The following is a 17,681-nucleotide window of genomic DNA, read 5'->3' as shown; positions in this document are numbered from 1 at the left end:
ATTAATAACAATTTAATTCAGTTGTTAAGCTGCTGTTGTTATGGTAAACGTCACGAACATGGCGGCTGGGGTCCCGCCTCGGAGCAGTTCGCGCATGCGCAGTTGGAAGAAGAATGCGGATTTCCGAAGCTCTGAGAAATATGAGAAAATTAAACACTCGGAAAGAAATAATTTGCGTTTAAAAGAGGTTAATTATGTCGAAGTCTTCGGCTGCGCCCGGACTTGGGGCTTCCACGTCTTCCTGCTCTTCTCCTTCTGCCGGAGGGGCCGCTTCTCCCGCCAACGCTCTGGAGAAACCGCAGCACTACACGTACGTACACAAACAAAACAAAGTATGCGCTCTGCTATCTGTTTTACAGTACAATACTCCACTACGAGGACAGCTTTACTCTAAACCTCTCTATTAGAGACCTGCTGCAGCATTCTAGAGTTCAGCGAGGCTGTAATTTGCTTGCTAGCCTCCAGTTTCTTTTTCTAATTTTCCGTTCCACCTTAAATGCTGCAGCAGTCACACACTGGCGCCTGATAGCTGACAGTTAACGTTAGCCACTCATCTCAGTGTGAGATCTGGAGTACTGACAGCAATTTGGCACATCAAATACAATGATTTATCATGTTTATCTTTACAACACAATATAAACCCACGATATATAAACATTATCATACATCATTCTTCTGGATGTACACATACTACTACACACACACACACACACACACCATCCTGGATATACACATTAAATACTTTGTGTACAACATCATTATGGACATAGCCAGGCGTTATCTTACACTCTACATACATGGATCTTTTGAATATGCACGCTTTTATACACAAAGTATACACCATCAATATGGAGATTATTATACACACTGTACACTGTACCTATGGCTGCACACATGATCAACACAGAGGGCTGTGGAAACAAGGGATTTGAAACAAGGAGAAGTTTTAATGTTATGGCTGATTGGTGTGCCCGTTATATTTGCATATCATTGTTATATATCATATTATATATATGTGGTGTAAAAAAAACAGACATGTGATCATTTGTTTCGCATCACAAGCAACACTCCATCTTTTCCCAAAGCTGTTGAATGGAGCTCTCTACTCCAAGCTTGACTGAGCATGGTGACTATAGGCTGATATGGATTTGTTGCATACTAATGTGTTACACAGCTTGCAGATACCTAATCCAGAGATACATACTGGTTTTATCTTACAGATGTGAGCGAATGTAGAATCTTTAAGACCCTAATTCATTCATTATCTGTAACCGCTTATCCAATCCAGAGCCTACCTGGAATCATTGGGCGCAAGGTGGGAATACACCCTGGAGGAGGTGCCAGTCCTTCACAGGGCAACACACACACACACACACACACACACACACTCACACCTACGGACACATTTGAGTCGCCAATCCACCTACCAATGTGTGTTTTTGGACTGTGGGAGGAAACCGTAGCACCTGGAGGAAACCCACACAGACACAGAGAGAACACACCACACTCCTCACAGACAGCCACCCGGAGGAAACCCATGCAGACACAGAAAGAACACACAACACTCCTCACAGACAGTCACCCAGAGCGGGAATGAAACCCACAACTTCCAGGCTTGGGCCAGAGCCTAACCCTGGAGCTGTGTGACTGTGACACTACCTGCTGCACATCCATGCTGCCACCATATTGTAATGTGATTTCCTGAATTAGGAATTCTAGCTGTGCCAGATGTATGGCTAGTACAGGTGTTACATTTACAGCATTTAGCAGTATTTAGTGTTCAAACAGAATGTTTATCCTAGCTACTACAAATAGGTTCTAGTCCAGTCTCAGACACGGTCAGAACAAGGGCCAGTGCTGACACCTCGAAAAAACTAGACATTGTACGTGCAATACACCGCATCTTGTCAGTACTATACCTAGAAAGAACAGTAGTAAGTTACCCACCTCACTATATAAAACTCTTTTGGTATTTACTCTGTCTCCCTGTGGTCTTTTCAGATATCTAAAGGAGTTCAGAACAGAGCAGTGTCCTCTCTTCGTGCAGCACAAGTGCACTCAGCATCGCCCTTTCACCTGCTTTCACTGGCACTTCTTGAACCAGCGCCGCAGGCGGCCCATTCGCAGACGGGATGGGACGTTCAACTACAGCCCTGATGTGTACTGCATCAAATACGACGAGGGAACGGGCACCTGCCCTGATGGAGATGAGTAAGTAGCTGCACTTTCACTTCATGTAGCACGTGTACAGATCGACCAGCACGCATACACATGTTAAAACCTACCCCTAAACTGTTCAGAGCGAGGGTTCAGAGAAGCCCTCTATCACCTCATATAGCTTTTAATGACATTGTTCTTTCGGGAAATTCCCCTTGATGTTTCTAAGGACTTTTTGCGGCTACAAAGTGCCTCAAGTGAAAGATGTGGTTAACGTTACAGGTTACAGTCTGACATCATTTGTAGAGGAACACAGCCTACGCAGAACATTTCTGTTGAGTCAAGGGGAGCGTTTTACTAAACAGATAGTAAACAGGTAGCTGGAAAATTGAAAATGATATTCAGATGTTGTTCTTAAACTCTTGTCAAATTGGACAAAGGACTTCTGTGTAACTGAGAAATCCTGCTGTTTGAGGTTCTCAAAGAAAGACAGATGGTGAACAGTCCATTGATCCAGTGTCTCTTGTCCTGTGAGATGTGAATGACTTTAGCTTGTGTTGTGTTAGCACTGATGTGTGTTTTGTGAGTCATGTATATTATCATTTTCACCTTGTTCAGTCCAAGTGGGTATGTTTGTTGTTAGATGTTCATTTCTGCACCGGACGGCGGGAGACACAGAGCGGCGATACCACCTGAGGTATTATAAAACAGGCTCCTGTATCCATGAGACGGACGCAAAAGGCCACTGCAGTAAGAATGGCCCTCACTGTGCTTTCGCTCACGGCTCCCATGACCTTCGATCTCCAGTATATGACATAAGGTACGTTTCACTGATGGACGTTTAGGGCTTGGGTTTTTCTGTGTAAGAGGTGCTTATTACACGAGTTTCCTGCGTTTTAAAATGTGCAACACTGTCTATAGGTATAACGGTGTATGGCCAAGTTATCCAGCATGTCTGTCTTGCAGAGAGGTGCAGTCTTTGGAGGCCCAGACTGGTTCTGGATTGACGGAAGCCGGAATAGGAGAAGGGCAGTCTGGTTTAGTGGCCAGTACAGCTCTTATAGAGAAGATACTAAGTGAGGAACCACGTTGGCAAGGTGATGATCAATCTGGGTGCATCATTAATGTAGTTCTACCGTTTCGATGGTGGACCAACCTTTCCGTTTGTTAATGCAATACATCGCCAGCGAGTAAAATATGTATTTATTATTTTAGATTAAATTTGATCATTGTCCATTTCAACACTTTCTCTTCTTTTAACTCTCTCTCTTTTTTTCAGAAAACAGTTATGTTCTGTCTCACTATAAAACGGAGCTCTGCAAAAAGCCCCCGCGTCTCTGCCGCCAAGGTTACGCCTGCCCTTACTACCACAACAGTAAAGACCGCCGGCGCTGTCCTCACAAGCACAAATACAGGTACGAGTCTGCTTTAGTGTAGAAACGTGTGTTTGTTAGCATAGCTCCATATGTGGCTTCTCTATTCTTTAACCTCATTATGACTGTGTATAGTTCAGATTTGTTTATTGATGCCTTAAACTGATCCAATAGTTCCCAGTAGGTATCGCATGTCACTTGTAATAATTCCACTTTATTTTGTTTTGTTAAAAGAAACCTCAGTTGTGTATGAATTACAAGGTGTAAAAGAAGTTCCAGGGAAGTCTAGAAGCAATAGAAATGTATGTGTGTGTCAGAGTGAGGGGGAGCTCAAATATTCTTGGAGAAGTTTGGGAACCACTGCGCTGATCACTGTCTTGACCATGATGTTGATTCCGTACTGAACTCTGGCACCTAAGGTCCACACATCGTTCTGGGATCAGTTTGGTTTCTCGTTCTGTCCTGAGAATGACGAGAGTGTGAATGTTTGAGAGTGAGAGTGTACTGTTTGTGTGTTTTCAGGGCTTTGCCTTGTCCTTCAGTAAAGCACAGTGATGAGTGGGGTGACCCCAGTAAATGTGAGAGTGGAGAGAGCTGTCAGTACTGTCACACACGCACAGAGCAGCAGTTCCACCCAGAGGTAATGAACACTGCAGTTAATGCAGAGATCATTCACACAGCAGGAGATTACATTCTCACTAATAGACTCGTTATATAAACAGTTTAATTATTCCAGTTTAAGGCGAACCATGATAAGCCTCTTAAAGTTTACGTACTTTACGTAAAAAAAAAAAAAAACATATAGCAAAATATTCAACAATTAATTTTGACCAGTCGTTGTAGAATTAAACATTAAAGGAGCAAAATGATCTCAATGTAACTTTAAATAGTTCTTTGTAAGACTAGCCCAGCAAAAATCAGAAGAAATCATAGAGCAGAACATCACTTTATAGAATAAGGGATCAACAATAGAACACAATGTAACATCGTTGATATTATTGACTTCTCTTTCCAGATCTACAAATCCACCAAATGTAATGATATGCAGCAGAGCGGCAGCTGCCCCCGAGGGCCCTTCTGTGCCTTTGCCCACGTGGAGAGTAAGAGCTCATTCGTCTCATCTTCAAATCAGTGCACTGAGGAATGTGGTTTTGTTTTTTTTTCTTTAAACAACGTTTATCAGAAGACATGCAGCAAAACGTCACATAGTCATGTGTGTAGCTGAAATGTGGGTAACTGTGTGTATTCTTAGAAGCGATTGTGAGTGAGGATCAACCTTTCCTGGAGTGTGGCTCCTCTCCTCCATCAATCTCTTGTGCGTCGACTGCAGACAGCATAGCCACAGAACAAGGCCTTCTCGGAAGGATTCACTTTGAGGAGACCTCTGGCCTGGACGCCCCTCTCTCCCTCTGGGCAGGGGAGGGGGGTTATGGGAAGGCCCCAGGGTTTGAGAGAGAAGACCAGGTATGAAGATCAGGATTAGTCCGGTGTAATATATGCTTTAATACGGACAGATTAGACTTGGTCTGTTTGAAAGTTACACTGTGCATGGCGTTTTATTATAACGTGAGAGAGAGGGCACTGCATTGGCACGATATGAAAATGGCAGGATGCACAGATTCCAAAGCAAGAAATGATCTATTACTTTATTAGTAACTATTATTGATGGTAAGTAAAATATGTTTGTTTTTTTGTTTTTTCTGGTTTTCAGGCGAAACAGAAGACGTTTACTATGGAACACCGCAGTAGAGAATTTGCACATATACACAGCAAGCCGGTACTGCATTGTGTCTTCGTGTTTTTCATGTTTTTTAACGGTAAACTAAATGTCCACAATAATTTGGACCCACTTTCTGATAAGTAGATGTTTCAGTTACAGACACACCTCTATGGTTTTCAACATTGCACTTTTATATTTCCTGTAGGGCGGTTAATCAAACTTCTGCCTTGATAGAGCTGCCCTAGTCCACTGCAAGCGCTTTTATTTTAAAGTGATAATTTCTGCAAATTAAACAAATGCTCAGGTGTGTACAAATGTACCACACTAACTCACAGACAGAACCTGCAGTGTGTCATGAACTGGCTTCCCATTAAGACTACATCAGTGTCTCGCTTTGGCTCTAGTGGGATAGTGCAGTTTCAGTGTATGTGCATCAGACACTTATAAATATGACGATTAGAACACATGAATGTGGGTATAATTTATTAGTCTTAATCTGCCAGTGTTACATCAGAGACAATAACAAAAAAGAGGGGTTACATTTTGTCTATTTCTTTCTAATCTTCTGGTTTAGGAGCTGTCTGTGTTTCTGCCGGTGGGCAGCCCCCTCAGCCTTTCGTCCAGTGTGCCATCGAGTTTGGCAGCAACCCCTCCCAGTCCAGCACCTCCTGGACCCTCGACAGGAATGAATGCAAACGCACTGCCCTTTTACCCCACCAGTGACACCGTGGAGTCTGTAGTGGGTCAGTTAACCTCATTAGAGTTGAGAGTTTATCAAGTCACAGTGGAGTACTATGTTGCTATTAACATGCATCAGTGCCACTATGTTCCTAGTAAAAGCAGTGCACAAGAATGGCTTCTCTAATCACAATGTTTAATGTAGGGCAACTTTTATTGTCTGTGAAGCTTAAGCTACCTGTGCCAAAATAAAAGCATCTTTTATACAATACAAGACTGTAAATAAATAAAGGTTTGTAGGAGGCTGTTTTATTTTGGAATTTGTGCTTCACATGCTTCGTCTCCTGTTGCTCAGAGTCTGCGTTGGATGATCTGGACCTGAATGCTTTTGGAGTGTCAGCCCTGGAGAAGAGTCTGGAAAGCAGCTCTATGCCCAGCATGGGCTTGATGTTAGGTCAGGATCATTCAGCTCCTCACACTTTCAATAATACTAATACAGCAGACTGAAGATGTGTGGCTGGTGTGATGTCATTTGTGTAGTGATAACTCTAATGTTTTATTTCTAAATCTTTATTAAAAACATGTTTGAGTTAGAAATAGCTCCTCTTTCAGATTGTGTTACAGTTCTGAGTAGTGCTGTTAAAGTTCAAAAAAAGTTCAAAAGTTCAAAGCTTTTCACAATCATTTGTAAATTGGTCCTGGTCCAGAGCGGCTTTACATTCCTCCGAACTGATGTTGAGTTTTCTGTCTCCAAACAGGAGGGAGTCAGCTTCAAAGTTCAGCTCCTGTTAATATTCCTGGATCCCTCAGCAGCCCGTCCCCTTTTAGATCTCCCTCACCTTCTCCTCCAGTCAGAGCGCACGCTTCTCCTTTTCTGCCTGCCCAGCTGTCTCAGCACAGCCAATCAGAGAGCAGCTTTTTGGGAGCATCCCATAGTTCATTAGGTTTGTTTATACTTTTGAACTGCTGCATTGTTGTTGTTGTTTTTTTAATAGCCTTTCAGGATATATTAAATCTTCTACATGATGCTCATGCTCAGTATAAGGTCTTGTGTATAATCTGTGCTGTAAACATGCTTATGGCTCTGTGTTTGTGCTGTACAGGTTTGAATGGAATGAACAGTAGTATTTGGGAGCATTTCCCCCCAGGACAGAGCTCTCCCGGGACCCCTCCAGCCTTGCTCTCCACGGGGGCATTGTTTGCGGAAGCCTCTCGACTCAAACAGGAAGTGGAAGAGGCTCACAGGGTGCTGAAGCACTGGGACCACAGCTGGAGGCAGATGTCCCAGGTGTGTGTTGTAGAAGTGACGATTGTTCACAAGCACTTTGTTTAGTTGAAATTGAGGGGGTAACATTAGTTGAATGGTGGGCAGCACTTATTTCTGTGCTCTATGGAAGTTAAAGGTTACTGTACAGGTTTAGTTTAAGTCTGTCAGTGATTGTCAAATGCATTTGTATAAGAAGCTACAAGGTGTTAATTTTACTCAGAAGGTTAAAGCCATGGGTATGATTTGCACACGGGGACAAAGAATGAAACACATTATGTTTACCCTGGCATACTTCATGGTAATGCTGCATGCTACATTTCTAAAGCATTTTTAAGGTGTTTTCAGACTTAGTCTGGTTCCCTTGGTCCTGACTAAACAAGAAAATGATGCTTTGTTACATTTTAGTCCTGGTTTGGTTCACACTGACACATTTACAGTAAATCCAAAGTACAACCCCAATTCCAATGAGGTCAGGTCGTTGTGTAAAACATAAATAATGACAGAATTAAGATGATTTGCAAATTCTTTTCAACCTTTATTCAACTGAATCCACTAAAAAGACAAGATATTTAATGTTCAAACGGATAAATGTCATTGTTTTTTTTTGCAAATATTCACTCATTTTGAATTTGAGGTCTGCAACACGTTCCAAAAGAATTAGGACAGGGGCAATGTTCACCACTGTGTTACATCACCTTTCCTTTTAACAACACTTTGCGTTTGGGAACTGAGGACACCAATTGTTGAAGCTTTGTAGGTGGAATTCTTTCCCATTCTTGATTGATGTACAACTTCAGTTGCTCAACAGTGCGGGGTCTCTTGTCATATTTTGCGCTTCATAATGCGCCACACATTTTCAATGTGAGACAGGTGTGGACTGCAGGCAGGTCTGTCTAGTACCCACACTCTTTTACTATGAAGCCACACTGTTGTAACACGTGGAGAATGTGGCTTGGCATTGTCTTGCTGAAATAAGCAGGACATCCCTGAAAAAGACGTTGTTTGGATGGCAGCATGTGTTGCTTCAAAACCTGTATGTACCTTTCAGCATTAATGGTGCCTTCACAGGTGTAACTTCACAGAAGTTACCGATGCCATGGGCACTAACACACCCCCATACCATCAGAGATGTTGGCTTTTGAACTTTGCACTGATAACAATCCGGACAGTCCTTTTCCTCTATGGCCCGGTGGACACGACGTCCATGATTTCCAGAAACAGTTTGAAATGTGGACTCGTCAGACCACTTTTTCACTCTGCGTCAGTTCTCTCAGACGAGCTCGGGCCCAGAGAAGCCAGCGGCGTTTCTGGGTGTTGTTGATATATGGCTTTGGCTTTGCATGGTAGAGGTTTAACTTGCACTTGTAGATGGAGCGACAAACTGTGTTCACTGACAATGGTTTTCTAAAGTGTTCCTGAACCCATGTGGTAATATCCGTTACAGAATGATATCAGTTTTTAATGCAGTGCTGTCTGAGGGATCGAAGGTCACGGGCATTCAATGTTGATTTTCAAACTTGCCGCTTACTGCAGAGATTTCTCTGGATTCTCTGAGTCCTTTGATGATATTATGGGCTGTAGATGATGAAATCCCTAAATTCCTCAAAATTGTACGTTGAGAAATGTTCTTAAACTGTTGGACGATTTGCTCATGCAGTTGTTCACAAAGTGGTGAACCTCTCCCCATCGTGAGTCCTTCGGGATGCTCCCTTTACACCCAGTCATGACACTCACCTGTTCCCAGTTCACCTCTTCACCCGTGGAATGTCCAAACAGGTGTTTTTTGGAGCATTCCTCAACTTTCCCAGTCTTGTGTTGCCCCTGTCCCAACTCTTTTGGAACGTGTTGCAGGCCTCAAATTCAAAATGAGTGAATATTTGCAAAAAAACAATGACGTTTATCCGTTTGAACATTAAATATCTTTGTCTTTGTAGTGGATTCAGTTGAATAAAGGTTGAAAAGAATTTGCAAATCATCGTATTCTGTGTTTACTTCTGTTTTACACAACGTTCCTCATTCACTGGAATTGGGGTTGTTCATAAAAATGACACGATGCGTTTATGGCTTGTTTTGTTAGTGGTCAGCTGAGCTTTTTTACACTTTTTGGGTTTGTGTGCCCAATTCCTCCTCGGCAACAAACCAAGGCACGTCCGCTATGGAGAGGAGGACCTGCCTCTTACCGCTTCAGTGCGATTGTTGTTAAATCATGGGCCTTCACGTGGCGTTTGGTTCATTTAGTTCATTTGGTTCACAACTGAAACAATCTGCACCAGAGTTTATTTACAAATAGATCAGGACTCGTTCGGTGCGCTCCAGAGTTTGAAAGGTAGCGTTCACACTTTCTAAAGTCTAAAGTAAGTTAACAATTAAGCAGTCACACCAGGGTTCGTCCAGACACACCTTTAAACTGCTTTCACCCTGAATAGAGTGGACATAGCGCTCACAGCTCATGCCATAACACTGCTTTTCAGTGCACTCACCATGTCCACCACGCTGGCTGCTCAAACAAGAATTAGTGGACCTCCCTGCAGAATGTGCATCTGTATCAGCGTCATGCCTCCTGTTGAAAACAATGTGTTTGAACATGGCCTTGTGAAAGATGACCTGCAGTAAAGTGTGTTTGGTGTATTATCGTTCTCAGTCGTGGGCGGTCCTGAAGGCAGACGCAGAGGAGGCTCGTCTGATGGCCGGGCGTCTGGGGATCGAGGCAGAGCGAGCGAGGCAGGCTGAGGAGGAGGCGCAGCAGCAGGCCTCTCTCCTTGAGGAGGCGCTAGAGAGCTTACGCACCGCAGAGAACCCCCGTCTACAGCTCCATCAGCTCCAGCTGCTGCATAGACTCCCACTCAGTTCCGTCTGCAGCTTACAAGCTCAAATCTGCACCTGCCTGCGCACAGTGGAGCAGGTATAACACACTCATGACATACACAGATATTCTCTGAAGTATTAATGAGTAGCTGTTTTATATAAATAAAGCTTTTGCTGATATTCACTGCCCTCTCTCTCTCTCTCTCAGGCTGTTTACAGGAAGCAGCGGTTATGTTGTGTGTCGTGCGAGGAGCTGGGCTCGGTGGCGTTACCCTGTCAACACGGTGTGTGCTGTGAACGATGTGCAGCCTCTGCTGAATGCCCGGTGTGTTCTGAGCACCAGCAGAGTCTAAATCTACCGCAGTCTAACTGACAGCCGTATTAGCCCTAAACCATTCCATAAACCAAGCCCTTCGGCTAAACCTCAGCAGCCCTCACGATGCCTCCCTGGAGATCCGTCTTCAGTTTTGTACAAATCAAATTCACAGGCTCCAGATAGTGGTGGTGTTCTTCTGAGGGTGAGACGTGGTCAAAGCTGGATCTCGAGGAGGTTACAGTCCTCTGAAGTAAACCTTTACCTCTTTAGCAAGCCCAGTGTTTTTTCAGCCAAATCTCTGTGCCGTGTCTGCAGCATGTGGTCCGTTTCATTGGACAGCCGTTTTATTTTCTAGTATTTAAGAACAAACGGTGGATTTTTGGATTTGAAATGAGTTTTTAACGGAAGCCACGGTGAAGTGCCTAAATTCTGTCTGTCAAGTTTATACAAAGTGTATTTTTGTAGAGCACTTTTATGAATTTCACTAGGGTTTGTAAATTAAGCTGTACGTTTGTATACACGGTTCTGTCAGCGGTGGGAGGAGGAAATACGTGATGATGTTTTACCAGCAGAATCCTGTGGGTTTTCCAAGGAACCATTCCAGGAGTTCAGCAAGTGAGTCCTGTCTTTATTTCGCCTTTCCTGGGTTCTGTCAGTGGAAAACTGTTTTACCTGATGACACAGAGCACATGCTGCAGACAAAGATTAGGTTGAAAACTGCGTACGTTATTTTAAGAACCCAAACAGAAACCACTGACTTTTTTGACCGTCCAAAAGCAAAAGATAGGAATGTTTTAAAATTCACTTCTAGAGTCAGATTTAGTTTAAAAAAAAAAAAACGTGGCACTTCATGATTCGGCCTTTACTCAGCGTCTACTCCATCGTCCAGTGATCAGAGGTGTAACCTTATCATTTCCTATTGATTTTATTCGTAAATATCTTATATATTCTGTCTGCTATGAAGCCAGGGTGGTTGAAGGCTTTTACTTCGACAAGATCCTGACGTTTAAATACACATTTATGTTATGACCCTGCTCTGAATGCTTTTGTAAATATTTAGTTATTTTATTATTAATATTTGGCTTGAGTAATCAATTAATCAACGTTGACCAAATAATATAACGGCAAGCTTTACTTTGGAAAAATATGGCTCGGAAATATTTGCAGACATTTTAAAACCCAAATGAAATCCAGATCTTGCTCTTGACCTTGAACTTGACCTCTACATTAAACTAAACTTAACTCTCTCCTCTAATCCCTTCACGCTCTACTTTTAAACACATTCTCACTGAGGGCTTTGAGCTGGTCCCGTTTGCTTTGTTTCCTGGAGCAAATGACTATTGGTTTTCACTGTTTACAAATTCCTTTATTGTCACAAATGTTGCTACTCGTGGGAACAAAAAGAGGAGGAGGAAAGAAAAACAAAAGGCTGAAACTGATCGTTTTGAACGCTGTCATTTTCAGTGTGTGTTCCTAGTTGTTTGATGTGTTTTGATTATAGTAAGTAAAGCAGAACTCTGAGGTGGATGTGCTTGTGGACGGCAGCACGTTTCCAGAAAAACGACATGAACAAAGTGTTTGTTTGTTTGTTTTTGTTTGTTTTACAGTCAGATGAAGGTCCAGGAAATAGTTGTAAAATGTGACAATCACCGCTTACTGCCTCAGCACTTCTTAAAACAAAAAAAGTGCCCGAACGTCAAACAGAAGGAACATCCACAGCCTGAATTCATTGTCTGTTTTACTGCAGTTTCTGGATTTTATGTTAAACTCAAATGAATTAAACCTAGGAAACAGTGCAACGACAGAAATCTCACCGCTGCTTCCGCGAGGTCTTATTTTAAGCTTAAAAAGAGCCCCAGGTTTTTCTACGAAGAAAACACAAGGTCCCTGTGCTCTTTCAGCAGGAGATGGTCAATGTGCTCGTTCACACAGCTCCGTGTACACTCAGGACTTTCTCAAAGCATCATAACCATGAATCTGCAATAGAGGAGCAAGAAAACTATAGAAAGCATTTAAAGCCCTATACGTCGTTCTCTATAAAGGAAATCAAGTCTGTGTTAAGAAACAAGCTTATTTTAAACAGTCTGCTCTTTTACATAAAAGTGTTTGGTCAATTTTTGATATTTATGTGTGAAACCGTGTCAAATGGTGAAGTCTGATTTTAGGTTCCTTTACGTGCACTGACTCCAGCCACCCGCGTAAAGGGCAGAGTATTAAAGGCCAAACCCACTCATTTTTCTACATTTCTGCATCTGGTTAAACGGTTAAGATGTAAACAAAGTCATTTAGAACGCTTTGATGTGACACACTAGAAAAACATGGGGGATAGGAATGTGAAGGCAGAGGAGTGTATCCACTCTGAAATGTTAACTGTGCTCTCTTTACATATGAACACTCAGACTAACAGCTAACTTCTCCAGGGTTAGTTTGGATGGTAAATAAAGTGAGCTACACTTGCACACATCCTTGGTTCCTATCACTGCTTTGATAGTTTCTCCACTGAAACATTTCACATCAAACTTCTAAATGTCTTTGTACATCATGAGCCCTCGAGCCCTTCCAACGAAAAACCATATATCAGCTAGTTTTTCAGCGTGTGTGTGTGTGTGAGTGAGTGATATAATGTATATGTAGCCGGAGGAACAGAGGAAATGGTTAATAACAGCTTTTTATATTGAAGACATAAAACAATGTTTCAGGCTCAAAATACTTTTACAAGAAATGTCACATGGTTCTTCGCTGGGGGCAGTGCTCCATTAAATCATACAGAAATATTCTAAAACCAGTGGGAGTCCCAGGACCAGGGAGTGAGTCTATACGGACATTCTGGACGAATGCTGACTGTACAGTTTTTTACATCAAGCCATAAATTATGGTCGTAGTTGAGTTTTAGTTGAGGCTTTAATACGGAGTCTGAATAGACTCACTCTGCGGGTCAATAATAAAAAAACGACTTTGATTCGGCTACTCAACGGGTCGCTAAATCGCCCTCGAGATGAACGCTGTCCTTTAGAAACGCTGGCCCAGTGGGAGCGGAGGTGCTGGAAGGATTTGAACTCAGTTTAATCTGAAGGTGGGTGAATTAGACCTCACTCTGAGTTCCGTAGTCTGCTCCAAAAATGTTCAACAACAGTGTTTCCATCTGATTTTGTACAAGACAATAAACAAATGTATATTTTTGGATGAAAACGTCTCGATCACTTGTTTTCTTTTAATAAGAAAATGACCAACTTTACAATGTAATGGTCCTGAGATTTTACAACGTCACAGTATTGAATCGTAGGAACTCTGAGGTGTTTTCCTCAGACAGGGATTAAACCTAGTGGACGATCACGGAACACAATGTGGCGTAGTCAGGACTGAGCTTAATCGCTGCCTTGGAAACCACCATCAACATGTGGATTCTAATTATGAAGTATTTAACATTCAAAATCTGTGAAATAAACACATTTAAAATCAATATATTAACATTCTGACAGAGACAAATAGATACAGCAGAGACTTTTCAGCTTGTTCTTCTTTTATACGACCAGCTTCTTCATCATTTCCGTTGTCTGGACTTCCTGAGACTTCTTTTCTCTCTGTCTGCGCAGTCTGACGAAGGCTTGAGCCTCTCGCTCACCCTTTCTGGCTTCAAGCAGCTTCAAGGTGGTTTCACCTGTAAAACGCAGACACAGAAGTACCATGAGTCCTGTGTTGTAAAGTGTCTTTGCTGTGATTTAGCTCAAACACTTGGAAAGCTGCAGCTAAGCACAGTGTATCAGCACCTTCTTCTGTCCCAGTGAAAGAATGAATATGAAAGCAGTGTTTTGGCCAGTTGCTCTTTGTCAGTTCCTGGACAAAATATCAGGCACTAACTTTGATATTAAATCTCACACTGTAACAGTGAAAAAAATCCCATTCCAATTTCCATTTAAGGCCGTGTCTTTATGTAAATGATTATGTAAACGATTATGTAAATGAATCGCATGCCATTTTGCCAATTTAAAATAATTAAAGGGACATTCCAGCCTAGAACCCATAATATTCATCTGAAGTTGAGGCTGAAAACACTGATGTGATGATTAGCTCCTTAGCTATTAGCCTTACATTCCCCAAAGGGCCTGTGGTTTTTCAAAAATATCTTGCTCACATTTTAGGCACATCATTAAAATATTACTCAATCAAGTGTTGATTAGATGTAGTGATGGTTAAATTTATCATTTTCCAAAAACACACGTTGGTAGGTGGATTGGAGATTCAAAAGTGTCCGTAGGTGTGAGTGAATGTGTGAGTGTGTGTCGCCCTGTGAAGGACTGGCGCCCCCTCCAGGGTGTGTTCCCGCCTTGCGCCCAATGATTCCAGGTAGGCTCCGGACCTATGGAATCAGATTTGTGCCAAAAAGAATCGCACAAAAAACTCTGTGTCCAAGGTATTTTGGACTGCGCATGCGTACTCCACGTTGCAGCTCAGCAGTGGAGAGACACAGTGGGGATTTTACATAAACACGAACACTCTCTGTGATTTACTGTGATTGTTTTAAAGCGCTGAAGTCACAAATCTGATTCCATACGGACCCACCACGACCCTGAACTGGATAAGGGTTACAGACAATGAATGAATGACTTAAAGCAAGTAGATATAGCAATGAAAGATACAGCATTTTGCATCATGTAAATTGTTGGTGCATAATACTTCACTTCTTAGCATTATTCTCAACCAATGGACAATTATGAAGCAAATTAAAGACCCCACTTATATCTATATGCTACAAATTAACTACATACTGTTTGGTTTGGGGTGCAGCAGTGGGAGGCGTATCTGAGCAGGGTTAGGGTCTGGACCTCCTCCTCCTGAGACTCCAGGCACCGCCTTCAGGGACAGGAACGCTTCTCCTTCAAAGTCATCACTCCGCAGGGTGTCATGGTCCAGCACTGTCACCAACAAACACGCTCCTGATGACTGACACTGATCTAAGGACACAACACTGCCCCCCACAGGACACAAGAATTAAACAACCACTATGACATTGAACCAGGGGATTATTATAAGTTTAAAACAAATATGAAGAATTAAAGAAGTGAAGCCAAAGGTCTGGTTGTTAAGGAATAGGCCTAGGAGTAAACACGTGTGGGATTAGCTTTCCAGACTCAGAGGCAGTCTACGCTAACCAGATTTTTCAATAGTGATTTATTACCACTTTATATTATCTAAAACCCAAGGTTAAGTTCAATCCCTGTCCTAGAACCCAACCGCCTGTTTAGGACCTAGGGCGGCATGGTGGCGCAGCAGGTAGGTGTCGCAGTCACACAGCTCCAGGTGTCTGGAGGTTGTGGGTTCGATTCCCGCTCCAGGTGATTGTCTGTGAGGAGTGTGGTGTGTTCTCTCTGTGTCTGCGTGGGTTTCCTCCGGGTGATTGTCTGTGAGGAGTGTGGTGTGTTCTCCCTGTGTCTGCGTGGGTTTCCTCCGGGTGATTGTCTGCGAGGAGCGTGGTGTGTTCTCCCTGTGTCTGTGTGGGTTTCCTCCGGGTGATTGTCTGTGAGGAGTGTGGTGTGTTCTCTCTGTGTCTGCGTGGGTTTCCTCCGGGTGATTGTCTGTGAGGAGTGTGGGGTGTTCTCCCTGTGTCTGTGTGGGTTTCCTCCGGGTGATTGTCTGTGAGGAGTGTGGTGTGTTCTCTCTGTGTCTGCGTGGGTTTCCTCCGGGTGATTGTCTGTGAGGAGTGTGGGGTGTTCTCCCTGTGTCTGTGTGGGTTTCCTCCGGGTGATTGTCTGTGAGGAGTGTGGGGTGTTCTCCCTGTGTCTGCGTGGGTTTCCTCCCGCAGTCCAAAAACACATTGGTAGATGGATTGGTGACTCAAAAAGTGTCCGTAGGTGAGTGTGTGAGTGAATGTGTGTGTGTGTCTGTGTTTCTCTGTGAAGGACTGGCGCCCCCTCCAGGGTGTATTCCCATCTTGCGCCCAATGATTCCAGGTAGGCTCTGGACCCACCGTGACCCTGAACTGGATAAGGGTTACAGATAATGAATGAATGAATGAAGTTTAGGACCTTTGTTTGTTTTACAGAAAAAAAAGGAAGTGAATATTGTTACCCACTGAAATGTGCCTGTTATTAACAATGTCCACTTTTTTACTCACAACTCGAACGATTCTTCAAACAGTGGGTTGAGGTCACAGTTCTTGATCTTGGTGTAGCGTGCCTCCACCTGTGGGAACACGTGCTTCGGCTCCAGAGACAGCTGGACAAAAGGGTCACTGGAACCTGCGGAGACACAGCCCGGTTAAAAGACACATCAAGCCCTTTTTAAGTTCTGTGCTCTTAGACTGGTGTCAGTTGGGCTTTCGGAGTAACACCACCCCAACGAGACGAGGGACTGTTTACCGTTGGAGTCAAGGGGGATGAGATTGACGGCGTTCAGCACTTCGACATGCAGCTTCTGTTCTGAACGCTTGTACGAGGCTATGAGGGTGACTGCTCCGTATTTCTCACCATGACACACTTTCTGTAACACACACACACACACACACACACACAACTCGTACACTTGGACAAAAAAAGCACTTGTGTTGGACTCATAGCTGTATCCAAACATTTAAAATGACTTTTTTTAAATGAAAATAAATGGAGCAAATTTAAATGTACTATTTTAGTGAACAATATGAATGTATTTGTTGAGTTTATTCCAGAGACACATAATAAATATGGTGCTGATGCGTTAAAAAGCATGATATTAAATCATAATACTGTGATCCCACCTGCTCAAAGACTTTCCTCTCAAAGAACTTCTCTATCAGCTGCTGACAGGTCATCGAGTTCAGCATCAAGTGGTTGTGTAGAGTCTGGAGGAGAGAGAGAGATTAAAGAGGATGAGTGATGAAAACTGGTAGCATTTGCCTTGTCCTGCTTTTATACAAATAAAAAATCGCCACTGTCCAATGAAAAACATCCATCTTCATTTGTGTGGATTGTTAATTCATCATCTGAACACAGCAGCCGTCTACATTCATGATGAAGGGATCAGTAGAAATGCTTCAAAGTGACTTAGTGAAGCTTTTATTCTGACTTCATTGAGGAGATCGTTTTTATCTTGCCTCTGAGTGTGTGCCTGTGATATGAACATTCATAATGAAGACTGCTGTGAGCTCTGACCTTATACTCTTCGGTGTGTAGTGTCTCCAGAGGAAGGCCGTTCCCTTCGGCGTGAAAACACTGCTCCAGACACTGTTCGTGAACACACGCACAAACACAGCCTTTTAGTTACTGACACTGCAGACCGTACAGGAAGTAACCAGACTGAGAAGGGGAAGTGGCCAATAAAAATATGGTTTTATTTCAAACAATCATTTACATAATCATATCCCTTCTTCGTTTTTCAGTCAGCTGTCAGTTC

General features: G+C 42.9%; 2 protein-coding genes across 6 annotated transcripts in view; one reads left to right on the top strand and one right to left on the bottom strand.

Annotated features, from left to right (window-relative positions):
* Positions 1–113: 113 nt before the first annotated feature.
* On the top strand, positions 114–13,122 carry unk (unk zinc finger). Of its 3 annotated transcripts, none has more exons than XM_066663221.1 (16): positions 114–310; positions 2,002–2,211; positions 2,801–2,977; positions 3,124–3,254; positions 3,437–3,572; positions 4,053–4,170; positions 4,546–4,630; positions 4,783–4,994; positions 5,242–5,307; positions 5,825–5,993; positions 6,284–6,382; positions 6,687–6,872; positions 7,032–7,216; positions 9,837–10,097; positions 10,209–10,284; positions 11,924–13,122. In XM_066663221.1, exons 1-16 carry the CDS (start codon positions 195–197, stop codon positions 11,929–11,931), a joined length of 2,235 nt encoding a protein of 744 aa, XP_066519318.1. In that variant the 5' UTR covers positions 114–194; the 3' UTR covers positions 11,932–13,122. The 3 variants fall into 3 exon arrangements, with proteins under 3 accessions (XP_066519318.1, XP_066519317.1, XP_066519316.1); XM_066663220.1 differs by having other exon boundaries at positions 10,209–10,325; XM_066663219.1 differs by having other exon boundaries at positions 10,209–13,122.
* Positions 13,110–17,681, bottom strand: part of unc13d (unc-13 homolog D (C. elegans)) — a 23,474-nt gene continuing 18,902 nt past the window's right edge. For all 3 annotated transcript variants that reach the window (XM_066663216.1, XM_066663217.1, XM_066663218.1), the window contains exons 31-36: positions 17,441–17,512; positions 17,047–17,130; positions 16,673–16,793; positions 16,429–16,552; positions 15,083–15,282; positions 13,110–13,974 (exon numbers count right to left, since the gene is read on the bottom strand). In XM_066663216.1, coding sequence (XP_066519313.1) covers positions 13,838–13,974; positions 15,083–15,282; positions 16,429–16,552; positions 16,673–16,793; positions 17,047–17,130; positions 17,441–17,512 — 738 coding nt within the window. In that variant the 3' untranslated portion in view covers positions 13,110–13,837. The remainder of the gene's footprint in view (positions 13,975–15,082; positions 15,283–16,428; positions 16,553–16,672; positions 16,794–17,046; positions 17,131–17,440; positions 17,513–17,681) is intronic.

This window comes from Hoplias malabaricus, chromosome 3 (genome assembly GCF_029633855.1).
Source record: "Hoplias malabaricus isolate fHopMal1 chromosome 3, fHopMal1.hap1, whole genome shotgun sequence".
Taxonomy (NCBI): Eukaryota; Metazoa; Chordata; class Actinopteri; order Characiformes; family Erythrinidae; genus Hoplias; species Hoplias malabaricus.
This window is presented reverse-complemented; position numbering and strand designations above follow the sequence as displayed.

Excerpts from the sequence above, each read along its gene's own strand:
- unk (XM_066663219.1), top strand. The coding sequence starts at position 195 with ATGTCGAAGTCTTCGGCTGCGCCCGGACTTGGGGCTTCCACGTCTTCC. Across the intron at positions 4,171-4,545 it reads AGCAGCAGTTCCACCCAGAG|ATCTACAAATCCACCAAATG; the intron begins GTAATGAACACT and ends TTCTCTTTCCAG. Across the intron at positions 10,098-10,208 it reads GCCTGCGCACAGTGGAGCAG|GCTGTTTACAGGAAGCAGCG; the intron begins GTATAACACACT and ends TCTCTCTCTCAG.